We start from the raw sequence: 20,417 nt of genomic DNA on the forward strand, positions 1-20,417 counted from the left end.
TCCTGCTCTCTCACAGTCTAATGGATGACCAAGTACTTGCTGAGCATATACATGCTATTGATTACTTTTGACTCAGTGCTTACTTGGGTAACTCTTATTTAAACTCATTTAGAAGGAAAAAAAATGGAAGAGGAAAAAAAGAGAGAGAAAGAAAGAAAGAAAAGTACTAAGGTGATGTTTGCTCCCTTCCTCTCCTGTTGAGCTGAGAGGGCTTCCCCCTGTTGCAAGCGTGGAGGCAGTGGACTGATGCCCAGGCAAGATCAACTTCTTATAGCTGATGCAGTGTGGAAAGTTGTATGCCATCAAGAGAGTGAGACTGCTAAATCAAAATGTGGTAAATATTCTTTCTTTATTTTGCCAGAAAGCTCGAGAGAACACTGAAAACTGATTTTCACCCTCTAACGTTACACACCCCTTTTTCTCCTTCATAAAGCATTCCACTTACTTTCCCATCCTTCTTTTTTCCCATAGGAAGATGAATCTCTTGTATCCACCAGTAGACTAAAAATTATGCTTAATAAATTTTTACCCTGTGTAACTTCATGACATTTGTGATTATTCTTTCAAAGAAAGCTTTTACAATGAAAATTAGAAGTGCTTCTTCAAGGGTTAATTTGGGGATTTCCAAGACACTTTCTGATCAGTGAAAAATTTCAGTGGGTTTTTCAAGGCGTACTGTAATTGTAGAAGTTTTAATAAACTCTGGTCCTGATAACTGTTCATCTTTGGCATTATTTCCAAGGAATCATAAACAACCAAATGTGCTGTCTCATAGACCTAAGAAAGAATAGCTGTATGTTCTTGTAATCAAACCATAATACGCTCATCACTTGACATTTTAGTCTGACTACCAAGCCTGCAATTTTTAGGACTGGAAATCAGATGGGGTTTTTTGAAAGGATACGAGTTTAAATGATGGTCATGTGGGGAAAGGCTTAGACTGTATTTTTATAATATTTTAAAATGTGCAGTGGTCCTAATATTTTAAGTGCTGTAGTGTCAAGCTAAAATACGGAAGCAAAGTCTCACCTTAAAGGTACAATTTACAATAATCATGATAACAAATTATTTAGCACCACAGAAGTGGTAATGTACAAAGCTGCATGTGATGTTTCTCATAATCTAGTTTGGAATTACAAAACTAAACCGAAGTGTGTCTGTGGAATCGAAATGTTAGATTGCCTGCAGAATTGCTTGCTTTCACTGCATCACCCTGTGGAGGTAATGTGTAACATAAATTAAAATAATAGTGGATTTAGGTGACTTCTTTTTTCTTCCAGAAAATAGCATGCAGTCATAAAATGAGCAGTGGTGTATTTATCAGTCTGGGAAGGGGAAGCAGGTGATGAATGTCATCAAGTCTCTAAAAACAAATTTCAGCTCAGGTTTAAGTTTTTATTGACGTTTTCAGGTTCTTAAAAGCTGTACTTGCTCAGATCATTCCTGAGAAAGACTTGCAATTGACTTTTAAAACTCTGGAAAAGTTAAAAAATACTTTTTGGTAGTTATGATCACATAGCATTACACAAGGTTCCTGAGACAATTCTGGTGCTTCCATTATGAAATATGAAGTGAGTGGGCAGGTATTGCATGGTGGGGTCTTGGCAACACTTTGCTTACATACACATTTATTAATACTCCTGGTTCCTTGAAGCACAGAGATCAAGTTTCCAACCTGCTGTTATTAAAAGAGAAAAAACAAACCTGAAAAGGACAGATTAGTTCACTGAGCCTAATTGGAAAAGCATTTCATTAGAACGGGTCAAAAACCTAGTCAAAGAGGTCTGTTAATCATGGTATAATGGTACATTAGGGAGTGCTTCTCACCAAGTATGGTCTACCCGTTCCTTAATTAAAATGAAAATGATTTAAACTGCTATTACTTTCCTTTGCTGTTTGTTTAACATAGTTAATAAAGGTATCTAGTTGTTGGAAAATTGACAAGGTTCTTTCATAAAAGATTGCTCTCAAAAATAGTTCTAATAGCTGAGATCTGAAAATTTCAGGCTTTTTAATGACATCTTTAAAAATCCTTTGTCATTTGAATGCACCAAGATAGCTCCTGCTTTCATGAGATCCCCTTTCCCTGTTGCTGGACTAAGTTCCAAATGGGAAGAAGTGACTTTGCTGGAGCTCATTTGAAGCAGACTCCAACAGCTAACTAGACGTGCTTCAAAAAATACCTTTAACAGGTAGGCTTGTTAGACAAGGAATTAATCTATCAAGGGAAGAGTGGAAAAACAGAGGCTAGTCTTGGGAGTAATTTGAAAAATTGCTGAACAAAAATCTTTGGCAGGTATTAAAATTGTGTGCAGGAGCTGGGAGCTGACAGGAGGCGGTGTTGAGAATAGATTCCATAAAATCTCTGATTGCTGCAGTTATCAGGAACTGTTTGATGGAATATATTTTCCTTTTATTGCAGGGTCAGAGGATTACAGAAGTAAATTCACCGGGAAGTGTTTCATGGACCTTGTCTGTCCCGAGAAGTGTCGCTGCGAGGGAACAATTGTAGACTGCTCTAACCAAAAACTCATCCGATTACCCAGTCACCTTCCTGAATATACTACTGATCTGTAAGTGCTGGCTCTCCAAGATGTGCTCAGCGGGGCATGTTGGTTTTCCTAGTTTTTAAAGGCTGTAAAAGGGACTCAGACCAATTCAAGGCACCTTCTACTTTAATCCCTGTGTGAAAAAGGGGAAGTTAATTTTATTTCAAAGGAGCACCACAACTCTCTTATTTCCTTAGCATTCATGCCAACTGTGGGGATGAGAAAGGAGCCATGGCCCTGTGCATCAGCTGCCTGTGTGTGTCTTCTTGAAGTGTTGACCTGTTATGTGGCCCAAGCTGCATGGTTCCTTTCCATTCTACCTTTGAGTCCTTTGTCTTTGCATCTGGTCATTTTCATTTAAGAAATGGATTAACCCTTTTTGAGTTAAATCTGTGATCAGGAGCTCATTCCATCTCAGCAGTGCCTGCTATTTGGATGAAGTGGCTCTCACTAAAACTAATGTATTGTTAAGCTATAAGTGATTTTATGACATTTATTTGCTTTTAGAGATTCTTCAGAATTATAAACATAATATACTGCTAAAGAGAGTATGAGAAAACACGTTTATTACTTAGTAACTGAAGAATCTGGTTCTTTTGTTATATTAGTAGCCCCTTCAAACACAATTCTCTTTTTGCGTTAGTATTCTATTTGCGGTACGTCAGGTACTCTGTTTAAATCCCCATAAAAATTGTTGATCTGAAGTTAAGATAGAAAAATATGAAAGCGTGATATCCAGGAACACAGCAAAGTTTCTACATAGAATAATGGAGCTACATGTAATCAGAGAAACAATTTTGCATCCAAGCCTGCCAAGGCAGTGGCCTTTGCATTAATTTTGAAGACCAGTAGACTTTGATGGGAAAGGACCTGAAACCAGGTCCCTTCTGTTTACATGGACCACATCTCCAATTGCATGTCTTCTGTAGCAGAATGCGTGAGGGAGGTTTAGTTACACAAACAAGGCTGTGTAATGGTTAAGGTTAATAATCCCTTATCCTGTGCACTGGAAGAAGGCAGCATTCTGACACTGTCCTTTGGCATTATGCTCTTAAAGGCATCCTAAGCTTTTACTGTAGATACTCTTCTATGTTCCTTTTCCTTCAAAGCTAAACTCTTTTCACTCCAGGAGTCTGCGAGAGATGGCAGATAGTGTCTTGCTTAACAAAGGTCATAGTTCTCTGTGTGGCAGCCCTGTATGTCACAGACATATATCTATAGACATCTGTGAAGTATTAAATGCCTCTTTGTTTGTTCCTATCAGGCGTTTGAATGACAATGATATTTCTGTTTTGGAAGCTATCGGACTCTTCAAGAAATTGCCCAACCTCAGAAAAATGTAAGTTTGCGTTACTTGCTTGTTAGAATACATGCTGCCTTGGATTATAAAGAAGGAGGAAGGGATTATTTTTTTATAGTTTAGTACTGCAGTAGCAGAAATTGCTTTTTTAATGTGAATTTAAGGAAACTGAATGAGTTGCCTGTTAAGTGGACAGGCCCAGTTAAACCACAGTGACAGATGGAGATCCCTAGGCTGACATTTCAGTATTCTTTAGGCTGTATTTCTTAAAGTCTTCAACTCATGGAGACTGAACGGAATTCTGTCCTGGAATTTATTCAGATGTATGCTTATTGTTAGAGATGGCTACAAAGTTTAGCATTTTGGTTTTGTCTTTTGAATGTATTGTGCAATTCCAACTAGTGTGATTGTTTCAAATAGTCAAGGGAAAAAAATATTACAAGATATAGATGATGGCAGCTTCTTTTGATTATTACTGTTTTAGAGAGGAGAATCAATTAGCTAATTTAGAGATCAGTCATTCAAATATATCTGTATAATTCTGTTAACAGCCTGAGTGCTGGCACTGTACAAAGTATACATTTAATAAGAGCTGTGTTTTGGAAAGAGGATAACATGTTAGATACCTCCTGATAGTATTCTAAATGGATCTTTCTGAAGTTATTAAAAGTTTTAATAATTGGCCCCCCTTGCTAATGTCTCATCTAACTGTTTATTTTCAGTAAGATTTTATTGCTAGAGTCAAGGTAATTTAGGGAAACCAACCAACCAGGCTTTTTGTTCTGCATTCATTTCACATGGTTTCTGCCATCTGGATCTTCCTAGCCATTTGAATCCGTGTAAGATCTCAGGGGCTTTGGAGACAACTGTGGTGGGATTCTTACGTCAGTTATATTTCTGCAAGAGTTTCAGATGCAGCACTGCAGGTTTGGGAGCGGGGGTTGTATTTGTGCAAGTACAGGCCACCAGGTTTGGGGAATCAATCATATACATTAGCCTCGTATTTTATGAATGCTCCGTAAGTTGTAGCTACAGTGCACTTAGAAAAAGTCATTGACATTGTTGAAGTGCTCTGTTGGCTATGTAAGTAGATAGTAAATGGGAATGAAAAATGCATAGTATATAAAAGTACAAACAAATTGAAAAGCTTGTGTCCTCATCAAACCTTCAGGATTTATGTTTCGAAAACTGGAGAGTTGTGATAGCTGGAATAATGTCTTTCATTTTATTTAAAACTTATTCTAGGCAAGTTATGGTGCTGTCCTTCCTGTTCCCATTAATCACTCAGGTGGGAGGGATGCCTCGAAAGGGCTGTATTGTTATGCATAAATGCAGCATGAAACAGTTACGAGAGGGTTTTTTAAGCATTTGTTTCCTGTGAAACAAAAAATCTTTCTGCTCTGTTCTTGGTAGACAATGAGAACTGAGGTGAACAGGTGCAGTTCAAACAGATGGCAAAAAGAAGTTGTGCCTACACCTCTTAAAAAGTGTCTTTCATATGGATTTTTAGTGGCAGCCTACAAGCAGAGGCTCTTTAGGTAATCTTTGTAGTTGAGCTAATTTCTTTTGTTCTACCTGAGGTTGTAAAGAAGTATCTCAATTTGAGTAAAGGAATTGTCTGAAAAGGGTGGGGTTTTGTATAAGCAGAGCAACATTTCAACCATAACCTTAGTATCTTGATCCTTTAAAAGCCAGATTAGACTTCTTTTTTTCTAATTCTCCTAGGCCCATTTTGTGAAGGGAAGGGGTTACCAGGAAAAAACAAACAAGCAAGCAAACAATCCTTTCCTTCTATGTTATTATTTGGCCTTTACTACATATCCTTCTGCTAATAATAGACACCTCTCCATCATGCAAGAAGGGAAATGTAGGTAAATACCAGTGGATGGGATTGCTGCTGCTAATGGTCCTAATGCAGCAGCTGTGTGTGTGTGGCAGGAATGTGGTGCATGTGCTCTTCATTAAGTCTTACTGCTGCTATTAAAATAAGGAGGAATAATATTGATCAAACCCCCATTTTTCAGTGCGTGTAAGGGACAAGAACTTTTACTGTTATTTGTTTGGCAACATTGACTCTGTCTCATCATACTCCTTGTCTGTTCAAGTGTTAAAGGAAAACAGCAGGTGGAAAAATCTGTCTGGAAATTGCATTGCTTCCTAGGCTTAAGAAAACAGTTCAGAGCTTTGCAGTGGCAGACCATTAGCCTAAATCACCTTTTTTTTCTTTTTTTCTTTATTTAATCTCTGTAATTCTTTTTCTTCTGAAATGAATCTGAATATCTGGAATCTGGATATCTGAATGGGCATTTGAATCATTGCCCTCTGATTGTCCTTCACTTCAGTTTAAGACTAGTGACGGATCTGTGTCAAGGAAATTTGCAAAGAAACTACTTTAAGAGTACTGCGGTTCCACTGTGGCTAGTAAAGCTCCAGCATAATTCCAGAGAGAGAGGAATTAGCTCTTCCTTCCTTTTGATGGGTGTTTCATCTTGGTGCCTCCTCGTCTAACATTATGCTTAAGTGTAGCTTTGCTTTATAACATAAACACTCTGAGGTGGTCTGTAAATTGGACCTTAAGGAGGATTCAGATTTTACTTGCATTCTAGGTGTACGCTCACATTTTCTCTTTTGTCACTCAAACTCCGTCAGTTGTCTGTGTCTGTGTGTGTGTTGTGGTGTATCACAGCCTCTTGGGTTTTCTAATAAGATTCCAAAGGGAAGTAGTCATAGATTTGGCATTGACATAGTAGGGTTACTCCAGTGTGTATATGTGAAAATAGTCTTTAATTATGTATTCACATAATAATTTTCAGTTGCACGATTGTCCCAATCCCTTGCTATGTTCCTCGTCTCCTGACTCAGTGCGGTTTCTGTTCTCACCATGTTTTGCTTCAGTGTAAGGCCAGTGTCCTGTCCGTCTTCTCTCTACCTCTCTCTAGCCACTGACAAAACTCCTACTCTTCTCACTCAGGCTCCCTTCCTAGCCCTCACGCACAGTTACTCCGCCGCATTGCCTTGAGCTGTTTTTATAGCCTTCACAGATCTCTCTGGGGCCCCCTTTCTATCCAGCCAAGGACATTACTTCTTAATACTACCTGGGATTGGTAGAATAGATACTTGGATAAAGAAATGTGCCCAGTCCCAAACTTTGCACAGTCTGTAGCTCAGTGTTGTGCACTGTCTTGAGAGACATTGGAAGGTGTCATGTGAAAAAGAATCTGAAGTCAAAAAAATCTCTGGAAAATTAGCTCCTAAAATTCACATTTTCCAAAAAATTTGTCTTGCAGTCTCCTCGGACTGCGGCAGGAATCTTAAATCTCTTTGTTAAAGACTAAGAATTCAGCCAAATCCTAACAGATTCTCACAGGAAGATGTATCCTTTGAATAAAACACCTACATCGTAGTTACCAATTAACAAATTTGAAATCAGAATTTGAGTGCTTTGAGCTTTTCACAAAAAGATTATCAGAGTTTTGAGATACATTTTATTTTTATTTTTATTTTTCTTGTATCTACCTCTAAACATGAAAAGGACATCTGACAGTTCATTCTTTTCAATCTTACCAATGTTATAAAGTAAACATAAAAAAAAAAAAGAGAGAAGTGTCAGACACCCTTTGCAATAGGTGGTACTGCCAACCTCACCTCTAATATAAAATTAGCTTTTGGGGTGTAATTTGTCTGTAAATATTCCTTCCAGGCTGAATCTTATTGTATGATGTGTCAGCCCAGGATTTAATACATTTTAATGCACAACAAAATTGAAATCTTGATATAGAAATTTAAAGGTCACAGATCCATATGCAAAGTTATGCCACATTTTATTTAGGAATTAAATTGCTAAGATTACCCTGCTGGTTTTGAAAAGGTTAACATGTCTGCATATGCCTTTTTTTTTTTTTTTTTAAATCAACTTCAATAATTAGCTGCAAGATCCCATATATGTAATGCTGTTTTCATAACCTGCATTTTAATCCATCTTTATGTTTAATGCTTTTTACAGTAGAATAAAAAGGTTGATGTAGATTCCTGTAGACAGATCTAACCAGGTCCAGAAGTAATTTACTGGGTTCTCCAGTGGGTTTTGCAAAATGCCCAGAACTCTGTGATGCTTTCATTGCATTCTTACCATATTACCTCACCTGATCTTGCAAGTGTAAAGGGATGACTTGTCTGTGAAAACTAAAGTCACATTACAGTGACTTCCAGGCTCCAAGAACTGTGTTGCTAGTATTTTGCAGGGTGGTTACAAAAGAGCAATTTGAATCTGCTTGAAGTGCAGGAGAAATACAAGGGTGTGTTTCTGAGCTCCACAAGAGTGGGAGCAGCTCCATGACTTGGGTTTGGGGGAATATCCTGTCCCTGCGAGATAGAAAGGCTCCACGTCCTACTGCCCTCCAGCCCTGGGAGCTGGAAGCTTCTGCCTTTCACAGAGGAGTATGTTGCCAGTGGGAGATGATCTCACTCAACACAGCAAGATCTCGCATCAGGCTGGGGTGAGAGGCAACATTACCATTCACAGAGGTAAGGTTTTGACTTTTGTGGAAGGGAGCAGTTCTTTGCTCTCAGCAACTACCAAATTCAGCGTGAAGCAAACACTGGGGATCCCACAACTCCCTGGGACTACCTCAAGTTGTTAATCAGTGAAAAAACCCTCCAGTGCTTGGGGACTCCCAGGGCAGTGGGAGCCTGGAGGGGTCTTCTGGCCATGGCAGACAGGTTCAAGCTCCAAAATCCCCTGGGTACTTAACTCAGCGGGAGCACGGAGATATACTTGCTTGCTGAAAATGGGATGCTGACCCACAGGGAGAAGCTGCAGCTCCCAGATGTCAGCTCCAGAGCCTGCCCACTCCCCGGTGCCTACAGGAAATCAGTGGGAATGGCCATTCCTACTGAGGTCCCGACAGCTGTTTCTGCAGAGAAAAAATTGGCAATGAGCTCACATTCAAAATAAAAAGGTGAACTGCCATACTTTATGCACTGCTGGGGAGAAAGGGGACTGACTTTTTTTCTCAGAAAACAAGAACAGTAAAAAATACTTGCCTCAAAACCTGAAAGGGACATCTAACAGTTCATTCTGTTAAATCTTGCCAAAGTTACAAAGTGAACATAAAATATGGTCTTATAATAGGAAGTGTCAGGCTGTCTCAGCAATAGCTGGTACTGCCGACCCCACCTCTAGTATATAATTGCCTTTGGAGGCTTAATTTGTCTGTAAATATTTCACCTACATTGAATTGTATGGAGTGTTAGCCCAGGATTTAACACATTTTACATGCAAAATGAAACTGAATCATGATAAAGTTTGCAGACCAGAAGTCAGTTTCAAAACAAAATCTCAAGTTTCTTGGGGACGTAGAAGTAGTTTGTGTCCTTGGAAACAGCTGTTACCTGCTGTTCTTTTCCCTAAGCATAAATTTTGCCATGGCAATTGAGGTTGCAGTCATCTGTTACTTGTTATACAGAAATGGACTTTATTTTCTGGAAATAATATTGTAGACAGTGTTGTGGTACATGGCATTTGGGCTCGTCATCTGCCTCCCTTTTTCTCCAGTGAGGCCATCCGTCTGCTCTGCTGAATGAATGTAGGAGTGTCACTGGGTGTACTTCATTGTCTGTCTGTAGTATTTAAGACTTTCAGTGCCATCCTGCTGCTGAGAACAAGATACTCTATAAAAGCCAGACAGACTGCTGGTAAAAGCTGTAAAACCTTCTCAGCCTCCTCCAGAAGAATGCAAACAGCATTGGGATTTTCCTCCTAACATATACTTAAAAATTCCAAACATGTCACCAACCGACGGAAATATTTTTAGGGAAACCCCCACTCAGAACAGGCTGTTTGTATGATAAAACTACAAGGTTCAAGGTGAGACCAAGCAGAGCCTTTGCAGTTGGACTGCACTCTGGTGGTTGTTCTTGTGGGAAGGTGTGTCAGTAATGCAGCGATGAATAGCATGCTGGAATGTTAAAATTGACCCAGCAGGTATAGCAGGATGAGTGGTTCTGTTAAGCCTGAATAGAATCCAGCTTGTTCTGTGTTGAAGTTATAAGATCAACAGAAATAATATTATTATAAACTTTAGCCATAAAGTAAGTAAAATGTGACTGAAAAGTGAGCTGTGTGAACAATGTCACCTTGATAGCTTCTTAGATCTGTTAATTTCCTATTCACGGTCCCACATAAAGTAAACCCAGGCTTTCTGAAAATTTCTTTTGACCTCTTGCCCAACATAAAAGTCTGGAAATAGGATTAAACATTATCACCAGGGTAAATCACGGAGTCCTTATGGAAACAATAACGTTTCTTGAGTGACCAGGTTGACTATAGTTTCCCATTTGGGTCTTGCCAGAGGGCATAAGTATCTTGGGAAATAGTCAAGACTCATTTTCTTTTCCACCATCTTTCAGTATTTCAAGAAGAATTCCTTACAGAAGCTCAGCGTTGCAAGAGGATGGGGCTTTTCTATAATGGGAGTTTGCTATAAAGGCTGTCAGAAGTTTTTTTCTGATTAAAAAAAAAATAATTCCTTGTCAAGTGCTATGATCATATATGAAAGATTCTTTTAGTGCTGGGAAGGATGGAGTAGAGCTCTCTGAGTTGCAGAGCAGGCAAATGTTTCACTGCTTTCATTTTTCAAGGCTTATATCAGCTGATTATTTTTGCTGGTAATTCTAGACTAAAAAGTATGTAATTTCTCATGTTTATTTTTCTAGCAGGTCAGACTTTTAGGAGGATACATTTTTCTTTTTTTTAGTGAATGAGTGCTGTCATCTACAATTTTTGTTTGTTTGTTTCATTCTGATATGGGAAGCTTTAATTCAGGAAGACAAATAAAGAAATCCAGGTTGGCAGAACATCTACTTTAACAATACTCCAAGTGGGATTGCAGGGCAGTGTCGTCTTTACCTATTTATTATTGTAACGTTTGTCTTTTCTCTGCCTTGCAACTTTGATTCCACCAGAGCATTTAATCTTGGATTTTCAAATCTTTTGCATGGGAAAGTTATATATAAGAGGCTTCTTCTGAAACTGCTAGTATATTTTTGGATAATTTTGTGTTGTTGAAATGATCAGGCATTATTAACTCAAATGAGTGCGGTTCCCTATCTGCAGAAGTTCTTTGGCAGCAGTTAAAATTTAGATGGTCTGGATTGTATAAGGGTCCCAACTCCTTTGCAAATTATGGCCAGCCTTTTTCTCCAATATTTGCTCTTTTTTGCCTTAAGCATCCAGTAATCCCTTAAAATTGCACCCATGTTTTAATATATGTGACTAAATATCTTTTAGATGATAAACACTTAAAAAAACTTTGTAACTACAAATATAGGTCAGTTTGCAATCTGTGAATTGAAAGTCAACCTCTTTGTGTATTATAGTAACTCACCCTCCCTTCCCACAAACATTTACTTATTTATTCATTTATTTTTGTGCAAATATGCATCACGGCATGATCTTTACCAGGAAAGGGATCATTGAGAGCATTTATTTATGCCAGCATTCAAAAGAGATGCTGAGCTATAAACATTTCCACTAGAGAAATAGCTGAGCCCCAAAATTAAATGCATATGTCAGAATATCCTTCCTTGACTTGCTTTGACACTGAACATAAACTCTTCATGTGAGTGTTAGCACAAAGCACTAAACTTCTGGAAAGCAAAATCTGCGTATAAGTATTTCTATATGTTTTTATGTTATTTTTGGCTGATTGCTAGCATACTCCTTTTCTTTCTGATCACAGAATGCACAAGAGGTGATGGGCCACATGCTGTAGGGCCCGCTATCTGACAGTTGTTCAGCGGACATAAACCAGCATACTCAAGTTTCCCACATGAAACATGTCTCCAAGACTCAACTTTTTTTTTTTTTTTTTTTTTTTTAATTATGTGATGACTTCTGCAAAGAGCAAGACCCACATTATTTCTATCTGAGGCCAAGCTGTCCTGTTGCCATGTCTTCTGTCAACTTTTATCCCAACAAGATTGCCTGTTCTTCTGAGCAGAGTAGCCCAGGTGTTAATCTGATACCTTGTCATTTGTTTTATATCACCTGGAATTGGATTTTGAAACTATTACTCATGCTGTGTGTGTACCGGGATCATTTCTGGAATAATGTGCTATTCAGTATGAGTAATAGTGTTGGAATTTGGTGTCTTCTTGGTAGCAAGAGCATATCTTTTACTTTCCCTTTTTAGTTGTAGACAGTAAAACAAAGAATAGTGTTTCCTGTCATAAACCTAAACAAATGGGATTACCCATCATAATCTATACAGGGCATCATAGAAGATACTTGAAGGACTGAGGCCCAAGGTTTTAATGTGCTTAAGGCCTTTTATATAAATGTTTTAAATAATTAAATGCCATTTATTTTTATGCATCTCTAATGGCATTTTATCATTCAGAAGTTTTCACTGGGTTTTTCACAAATATGAAATATTCACAAGATTAATTTTGCATTTCATCAGAACTTCATTTGACTTTGTAGATTGAAGTTTTCCAATGTTGATCTATAAGCAAACCTCTTGAGACTGTATAGGCAGAGTAAATATTTAGAAAATAATGCTGTATATTGCAGTAGCTGTGAATTGAGAATTAAGTGATACTCATTTCATTTTGAGTGGTGGTGTTAAATTTAAGTGCCTGGAAGTTCATGAGTGCACATATTAAAATTTGTATTAGTTATATGCAGTCACACAATTTTGTATGTTATTCCACTGTTGAGTTTAAAGAGAGTAAAGGTCCTGGTACACTATAAAAAAGTGGTCCATATTTCAATGTGTGGTACCTATTTCAATAACAGTAACATTAACCGATTCTTGCCAGATGAGCACCCAGTCCCAAGCATGGTCCATAACTTCATGGATATAAATCAGATGTTAGAAACCCCTACTTATTGTATCCCTGAGACCCTTATAAGCAAGAAAGACATGAGGTGTAAGAGCTGGTAATTCTGTTAATTTAAATACTCTTGATATATCTGATATAATTGTGGTTTTGATGAGTGAAGGGGAGCTATTTGTAAGTACAGTAGGTATACTTTTGCAATTCTGTATGCTCTCCTTGCTGAATGAATGTCTCTCTAGATAACCACTAAAAGGCACATATTCTTCCTATCTTCCTCCTTCCAGTGTGATGACGTATGTTTGGAATAAAACGCTAATAATTTTCTTATTGTGACTGGTTGTGTTCTTCCAGAAATCTAAGCAACAATAAGATCAAGGAGATCCGAGAAGGCACATTTGATGGAGCTTCAGGAGTGCAGGAACTGATTCTGACAGAGAATCAACTGGAATCAGTGCATGGACGAATGTTTAGAGGCCTCACAGGGCTAAAGACATTGTAAGTGCAAAGACCTGTCTTTCTCTGTTCCTCTCTAAGTTGAGTGGGAGTGGTCAAGTTGAGCAATGCCTGCTAAAATATCTCTTACTAGACAACGAGCTTTAAGGCAGGGTCTTGTATCACTGTCATGAAGTCTTCAATATATTTCTAGTCCTGGGTAAGTTTGAGATTTATCTGCTATTTCTGTGAAAAAACAGATTTTCAAGAATTTCAGGAGTAACATGATGGTGAACCTGTCATGGGTCAAATTTGGGCACTTTTAATCATTTAATGCTTTTGTTATTTCCTATGGAAACAAGGCATTTAGAAACATGTTTGCTATCTATTAGTCCATCCTCCCGCTCTGCCTCCACCTAAATTAGAATTGTTGGTCTGCTCAAACCAAGCCTCAGAGTAGGCTATGAGCCTAAAAGATTTTTAATATCCTACGAACTATATGAAATCAATAGGTAGGGAGAGGAGAATGACTCAAGTTACTGCTGCCACCAAAACAGGCATAGCTAAGCAACTTCGAGGTAGGCATAACCAAGCTGCCACAGGTCCTGCTGACAGAAGGTAGCTGGCCACTTACTCTGCACCAGGTGTAGTTGCTCATGAGCACAGGCATGGCTTTGGACTAGCCACAGCATACTCTTTCTTGCCTGCACTGAGTACCATAAAAATTACGTGTGGGTATACTATTAATGTGGTCATGTTTGGGGAGAGTGTGAAGGAGATGTAGAGTCCACATGCATAAGAAATCAGTTTGGAATTACTTCTGTGCTTAGACAACCGTTGTAATTTATTTCTGAGAACTAACACTTAAACTCATAGTACCTAACAGGGATTTATTTTTGTGTTAAAAGTTATACTGGAAGAAGGCTCACAGACAAGATTTCAAGATGGTGTCTAATCCACCCCATCCACCATCCTGAGAAGCAGTCAGGGACTAGGTTTCTGGTGTCAGCAAAGACTCACGCCAGATGATATGTATGATCTATATATGAAAAACACCTCTCTTGCCTAGTCTTCCCTGCTGTAGAAAGCAAGCACTTGACTAGGTGGATGTTGTCAGTCCATAGACTCTAGGAATCAAAATGCAATTTAAAATCTGCAATTTATTAATTAGCAGCAGATACTTCTTATGTTGCAAAGTATCATGGCACAATTACTTCAGTCCTTACTCAAGTGTAAAAAGAAAATCAAGTTTCACTTCAAGGACTTTGGCCTGTAATGATGAATAGGGAACTTTTCTTTTGCTATTCCTTTAACATTTTTTCTTCTGTGGTTACAGCCATCTGTTCCTTAATTTCACGTATGCACTTTACTAAGGGATTTGAAAATACTGTCCATAGATACTAAATTAATTTTATACTGCAAAGCAGCCTGTGGCAGTACTCCTAAACAGAATTCAGCATTTTTTAATAAAAAGATGCTTAACATTCAAGCTATCCCGCTGACCTGACCTACATTTCCCCCTAGCTGATAAAGCAGTCTAAATATACACAGCATGATATGAGGATCTGTAAGTATAAGTTTTCCTTCAGGAAGGGTACACAGTGCATGGTGAACCATGATACAAAACCAAAGGTTTTGGCTTGAGGGACATATATTTCTGTCCATTAATTGACTTTCTTCGAGCATCAAAATTGTGATCTTTTACAAAGAGGCCACATTGTCATGTCATGACCCATGACAGGGTCGTGGTCCATTTTTTAAAATACTGTATGTTTCCTGAAATGTAATAAATTGCTGTGCAAAATATATTGGCATCCAAATTCGGTCATCACATCTTACAGTACAACTGCCTGATACTTTACATACAGAATTGAGAAAATGTTTTTTACTGCTACTAAGCCACTAAGGGCCTTACTTCTCTTATTTACTGCCCTATTCATTTTACAGCTTGTGGTCTTGATGTGGCTTTCAGGCAGCTTAGTACTCCATGTGTAAGGTGTGTGTCTCTGTGCCCTGTGACTCTTTTCTGATGCAGTTTCACCCCAGTTGCAATACCAAAACTCTTGAGACCATAATGCCTGTGATGGTAACTATACATAGAGAACAGTAATGCAAAAGCAATGTAATGTTCAGATCTTAAACACTGAGTGTTCATGATTACACTGTCAATTTCTTCCCAGACATATCTAATCTCTCTGTGGTGTTTCTCAAGTATCTACTGATGTAGCATCTAAATGCCCAACTGGCGGATACAAATCTGAGGTTTAAATCCAGACTTCTAAGGGAGTCTGAATTTTCATTGTTCATTGCATGAATTTGATACCAAGGGATTAACCCTCCTTGATTTGGAGAATCAATTCACTGGACAGCAGCGTGAGCTGCGTATATTTTGTGGATTTTTGGTAGTATGCTTTAATTACTGAATAATTTTTCACCTAAGTAGGAATATCACAACTGTGTAGTGATGTTTACAGACCCAGATGTTGACTGGCATGCAGTGTAACAAATACACATGAGCCTTTTTTGCTATGGAGTGAAACAAGATACTACAGTCTTTCAGATTAATTGGGCTTTATCATTGAGTTCATTGTTACCATAACAACTCAGAGATCTATCTTCCAAAACACAGCACTGATTCATCTGGTACAAGCATGGAGCAAAGACCATTTTATAGGATGGTTACTGCTTTCTGTCTTGTAAATTAATTATTATAATGACATTTCAGAGCTTGTGTTTGGTCTGGAAATCTTTCCTAAGCTATTCCTTGATTTCTGCTGAGGATGATTTTTCCTTCCATACTTTTGCAGTGTGAGTTACAAAAACCATCCATGATAGGAGTAGAAGTAATGCAGATAGTATTGTTAGTGTCACACATTTCTGGCAGCCTTTCTCAGTTGATCTCTGAAATACATCTTCACTTACTCTCAGATATTTACTAAATTAAGATTTTAGTTTTTATTTCAGATTTGCTACTAGTCATAATTTTAATTTCATACTACTTTCAGGTGTGGCGCTCCCATCAGCCTCTAATGTTGTGTGGAAGAAATGCATTTTAAATTCATGAGGCAATGTTTACATGACTCTAGCCCTCCTTTAGCTGTGCTGTGCTTCAGCAATCAATAAAAATAGAGCACAGTGCTTGCCAAAGCATCTGTTGATGCCCTAGGTAAAGGACCTCCTATCCTGAAGTTATACCCCCTCCCAGTAGTTCCTAATTCCCTGTTTTAAACCTTGCAGGATGCTGAGGAGCAACTCTATCAGCTGTATAAACAATGACACCTTTGCTGGACTGAGCTCAGTGAGGCTTCTTTCTCTGTATGACAATCACATCAGCACTATCACCCCTGGAGCCTTCAGCACTTTAGTCTCTTTGTCTACAATGTAAGTTATCTTTTTATGGTATGAACATGTCGTGATGCTGTTATTCCATGCTTTCCTTTTAAGAAGATAACATTTGAGTTTCAAAATTAAACTACTTATTGTTCATATATGGAAAGCATCATTTAGGGAAAGAAAACCCCATCGTACTGAAATCGCGGGTTTGGAGGATTCAGGGAGTGATTTAGAAAAACATTTGAATTGCTTCAGCTAGAGTGCCTGAAAAAACTTTGAGGTTGCCAGCCTCAGGCAGGATGACTGTATGTTTTGCCATGTCATAGCCTAGTGCAGTGCACAGGAGAAGTTCACATAAAACAATCTCTGCAGATTCGGAAGTGTATAGCTTATCAACTTTAGCTCCCTGAAGCTGCTTTAGATTCAGTAGATTCTAATTTTGTAAGAACAGCTTTCTTGGATTTCAGTTAAATTAGTTAAATATCAGAAGAAATCTACTAGCTAATAGATTTTCAGAATAGCCTAAGAGGACAAAATATTCAAGTCCTACGGAATGTGAATTTGAAAATTCCAACCTAAGCTTCTCTGATAATTCTCTTATATTTCTCAGTCCTTCTTTGAAGTATTTCCCTTGCTTCTTAAATATGTTTACATACTTTTTGTAGTGTATCCTTTTTAATAAAGTACAGACTGATAAATATGGGAAAAAAGTCTGCTCCTTGTTTCCAGCTGTGAATGGGGACCCTGATGTTGCTGTTAATGGAAGTTGTCTGGTTAATTCCCTTCACACTGCCCTGTCCAGTCAAAATAAACTATTGGTGCTATTGCATTTCAGGTTTTGAAAGCATTCTCCATCGTGTCTGGGGGAAGAAAGAAGTGTTGAATCTCAGCTGTTTTGTTGCTCACGCTTTCATTTTATTGTTACAACTTTTCACCAGCAAATCAGTTATCATTTTGGCATTAGCTCCACGCAGCACAAAGAACCCAGATTTTTCTTCCATTCACTTTCTGTAGTCCCAGAAGCCTCCTTGAAATTGATGGGCAAAGAGAGAAGCACAACCAGCTTATTTTCATTGACTCTTTTCAAGTCACTGGTCAAAGCGAGTGGTGCTTGCTGAAAGCTTGTTGTCACTGTGCTGCAAGCAATGCCTGCCTGCTTCTCGCGCAGTTGTCTCCGAGCTTCCTTCCGTGGATCCCTTAATAGCTGTGACTCTGAATCAGCCTATAAAGTCCCCACCTTGTTTGCCTAGAAGCGTCTTTGTCCTGTTTTGTTAGAAGATAGCCCATTTTCTTCTTTTTTCAGCTGTGGATAAAGATTGTTACAATTTCTAGCAACAGCAATTAAAGCTGCTGCTAATTAGAATGCATTGCTTTGGCACTGACTTATAATGATGTTGGTCATAGGAGGTTCCTACCTGTGTCTTGATGAAAAAGTTTGTTCTTTGACACATTTTCACTCTATACTTCTTTTACAGACAGGAGAAAGTGTGCTTTTGACTTCTTTATACACTGGTTTAAGGTCACAGTGATATTTCACATATAAATGCAAAATTCAGATGTGTTCATTTCCTAGCAGTGCTCCACTGTAGGTGGATATATTAGATGACAACACTACTGAAGATAGATAGTATGAGTGCTTTTCCTGTTCAACCCACACTTTGTAAGTTAATCAGATATTATAATGACTTATTTTTGCATCTATTAATGTGAGCCAGAATTTCATACAAAGTTTAACATTTCCATTTTTATCTTGGCATATTTACAGCACTAAAAAATATTGCTCCTTTTGTTATTACTCTTTGTGAATCAGCCTCATTGATATTACCAAAACATGGACAGCTCTGAAAATAATGCCCTGACTAATGGTTTTCAACAGAGGAAGAACTATTTTGCAAGTTCTTCATAAAAAAAGCAGTATTTTATTTGTTACTACTCAAACTAGGTACTGTAGCATCCTAATTTGAAGTGTGCTTGCACTTCTGCATACGGGGAATTCAGTCATGTCTTTCAGTCCTTACACAGTCAAGTGGGCATATTTGCAAGCAGAACTGGTTTTCCATGAACTATTACTATAATAGCTGCATGGAGCTAATGCCAGTAGGATAACTGGTTCATCAGAATGACATGCAAACTATTCTAGTATAAACTTATCCTAAATTCCAGGATATATTTGCAACCTAATTTCAACAATATCCAGATGGGTTTCAGCATGTTTTTCTAACAGGTCACTGGAATCCTTTTAAACAGTTAATATTCTATGGCTTCTTTGCAATTTTTAAGAGACACTTGTAGTAGGATATGCATATTTCATTCCTCAAGACTTCTGTTCCCCCTTGATTTTAAAAATGTGTCTATGTCCTTGAGTAAACACTTCTGATTTTAATGTTAGTATGACATCTTTGCTAAAAGCTTGATTGCTTTGTTTCTGTTTGAGTGGTTAAATCACTGTCTTACGTGTTGGAACTCTGATTACTAATTATGAATTTTTATAACAATTTGTCTGCCCAACATTGCTGTTTGTGATTTGAGAACTCCACTTGAATAACCAGATTCCAAAATAAAGCTTTTGCAAATAAGTGGCCTTTCCAGACTTTCAGTTGCTTTTCCAGTGAAGTAGGGAATCTCTTGTCTCATGTGATACTTATAGAGAGCCTTGATATTAATTTTTTCCCAAAAGTTGCATCACAGTCTTGCCATGGAAAGAGCATGTATGTAGGGACATGTATGAACTTAATACTACATTAAAGCAAAAAATCACTGCTCTGCAGTTGGACAAAGGACAAAATTCAGGTGTTGCTAAAGTGGCAGGAGCATGTGTGTAATGTGTGACAAGATAAATTTGTCCTTTTTTACCTAGAGCTATTTGAATTTCAAAACAGTATATTTGTTTATTTATTAATATGTAACAACTTCTTTCTTAGTTCCTAAGAAAAGCATAATCCAAATTCTAATCCGAGGATTTAATAAATTTTAGGTCATACATTAACCTGTGTTTGCCAAGAAGAAAATGAGGTTTGTGGATAGTTACTGCTGCTCAGCTAGTGAGCAGTAACACATTAAGTCAAAGCAACCTCTCCTCTGTAGAAAGGGATAATTACTATTTTGATGGGAGCATTTTGTAGATTGAACATTTGAATGTTTCTGAAAGTTTTTGATATGTGCCGGTAAGATGCTCTCTAGACGTGCAAAATATTCTTTACATTCAGAGCTGCTGGCTTTCCAGAAACCTGATTATATACACCTGCTGTTTGTTTCCAATTGTGGATTATTTAATTCTAAGGGTTTGTGTCACGGAAGTTGTTCTGTGAATATGATCTCACTCTTCCATCAGTGGAACAAATGGCCTTTGAAGCATTGGTTCACTTAGCGTTGGAGGTTTAAATGTTTGGTTTGAACACTCTGTTCATGCCAAAGTATGTCAGTATGGAAAATATACAAGGCATCCTGCATGTGGTCCCATTATGGATTAAAGAAAATGGAAAACAATTCAGAAGGAAAGTAACTAGAATTAGAGTAATGCTTTCAGTGCTTTTCTGTACATTCTGTCTGAAAGCTCATATGTAACCTGTTTGTTTTCTCACCTTTATACAGCAAGTTAGCCTTGCCTTTGAATCCCAGTCAGCATGAAGTGGGTTGAGTATTTTTATTATTGAATATTATGCTGAGTTTTCTCCTCCCCCCCAGTTCTCCCTTCACACAATGTAGAATAGTCTGTGCTAGATCCACATGTAATTACACACCCAGAGCTCCAGGCTGCACAGTGATTGAAGTATGCTTTTTTTACAATGCAGAGAGCAGCTGTAAATCATATTGTTGGTATGTGATGTTGGCCTAGAACCTATATAATTCAGGAGTTGGTTTGGGGTTGTTTTCTTGCTGCCACACCTCAACTGTGCCATATGTTTTTGTCTTCAGCACTATTGTTTTCGAAGGAATTGGTTGGCTGAAAACCTAATGTGATT

General features: G+C 38.0%; 1 protein-coding gene across 1 annotated transcript in view; it reads left to right on the forward strand.

Annotated features, from left to right (window-relative positions):
- The window catches only part of SLIT3 (slit guidance ligand 3), a 536,791-nt gene that overhangs the window by 405,272 nt on the left and 111,102 nt on the right, over positions 1-20,417 (forward strand). The window contains 4 exon segments of the mRNA XM_029998071.2: positions 2,423-2,573; positions 3,814-3,888; positions 13,042-13,185; positions 16,360-16,503. Coding sequence (XP_029853931.1) covers positions 2,423-2,573; positions 3,814-3,888; positions 13,042-13,185; positions 16,360-16,503 — 514 coding nt within the window.

This window comes from Aquila chrysaetos, chromosome 22, assembly GCF_900496995.4.
Source record: "Aquila chrysaetos chrysaetos chromosome 22, bAquChr1.4, whole genome shotgun sequence".
Taxonomy (NCBI): domain Eukaryota; kingdom Metazoa; phylum Chordata; class Aves; order Accipitriformes; family Accipitridae; genus Aquila; species Aquila chrysaetos.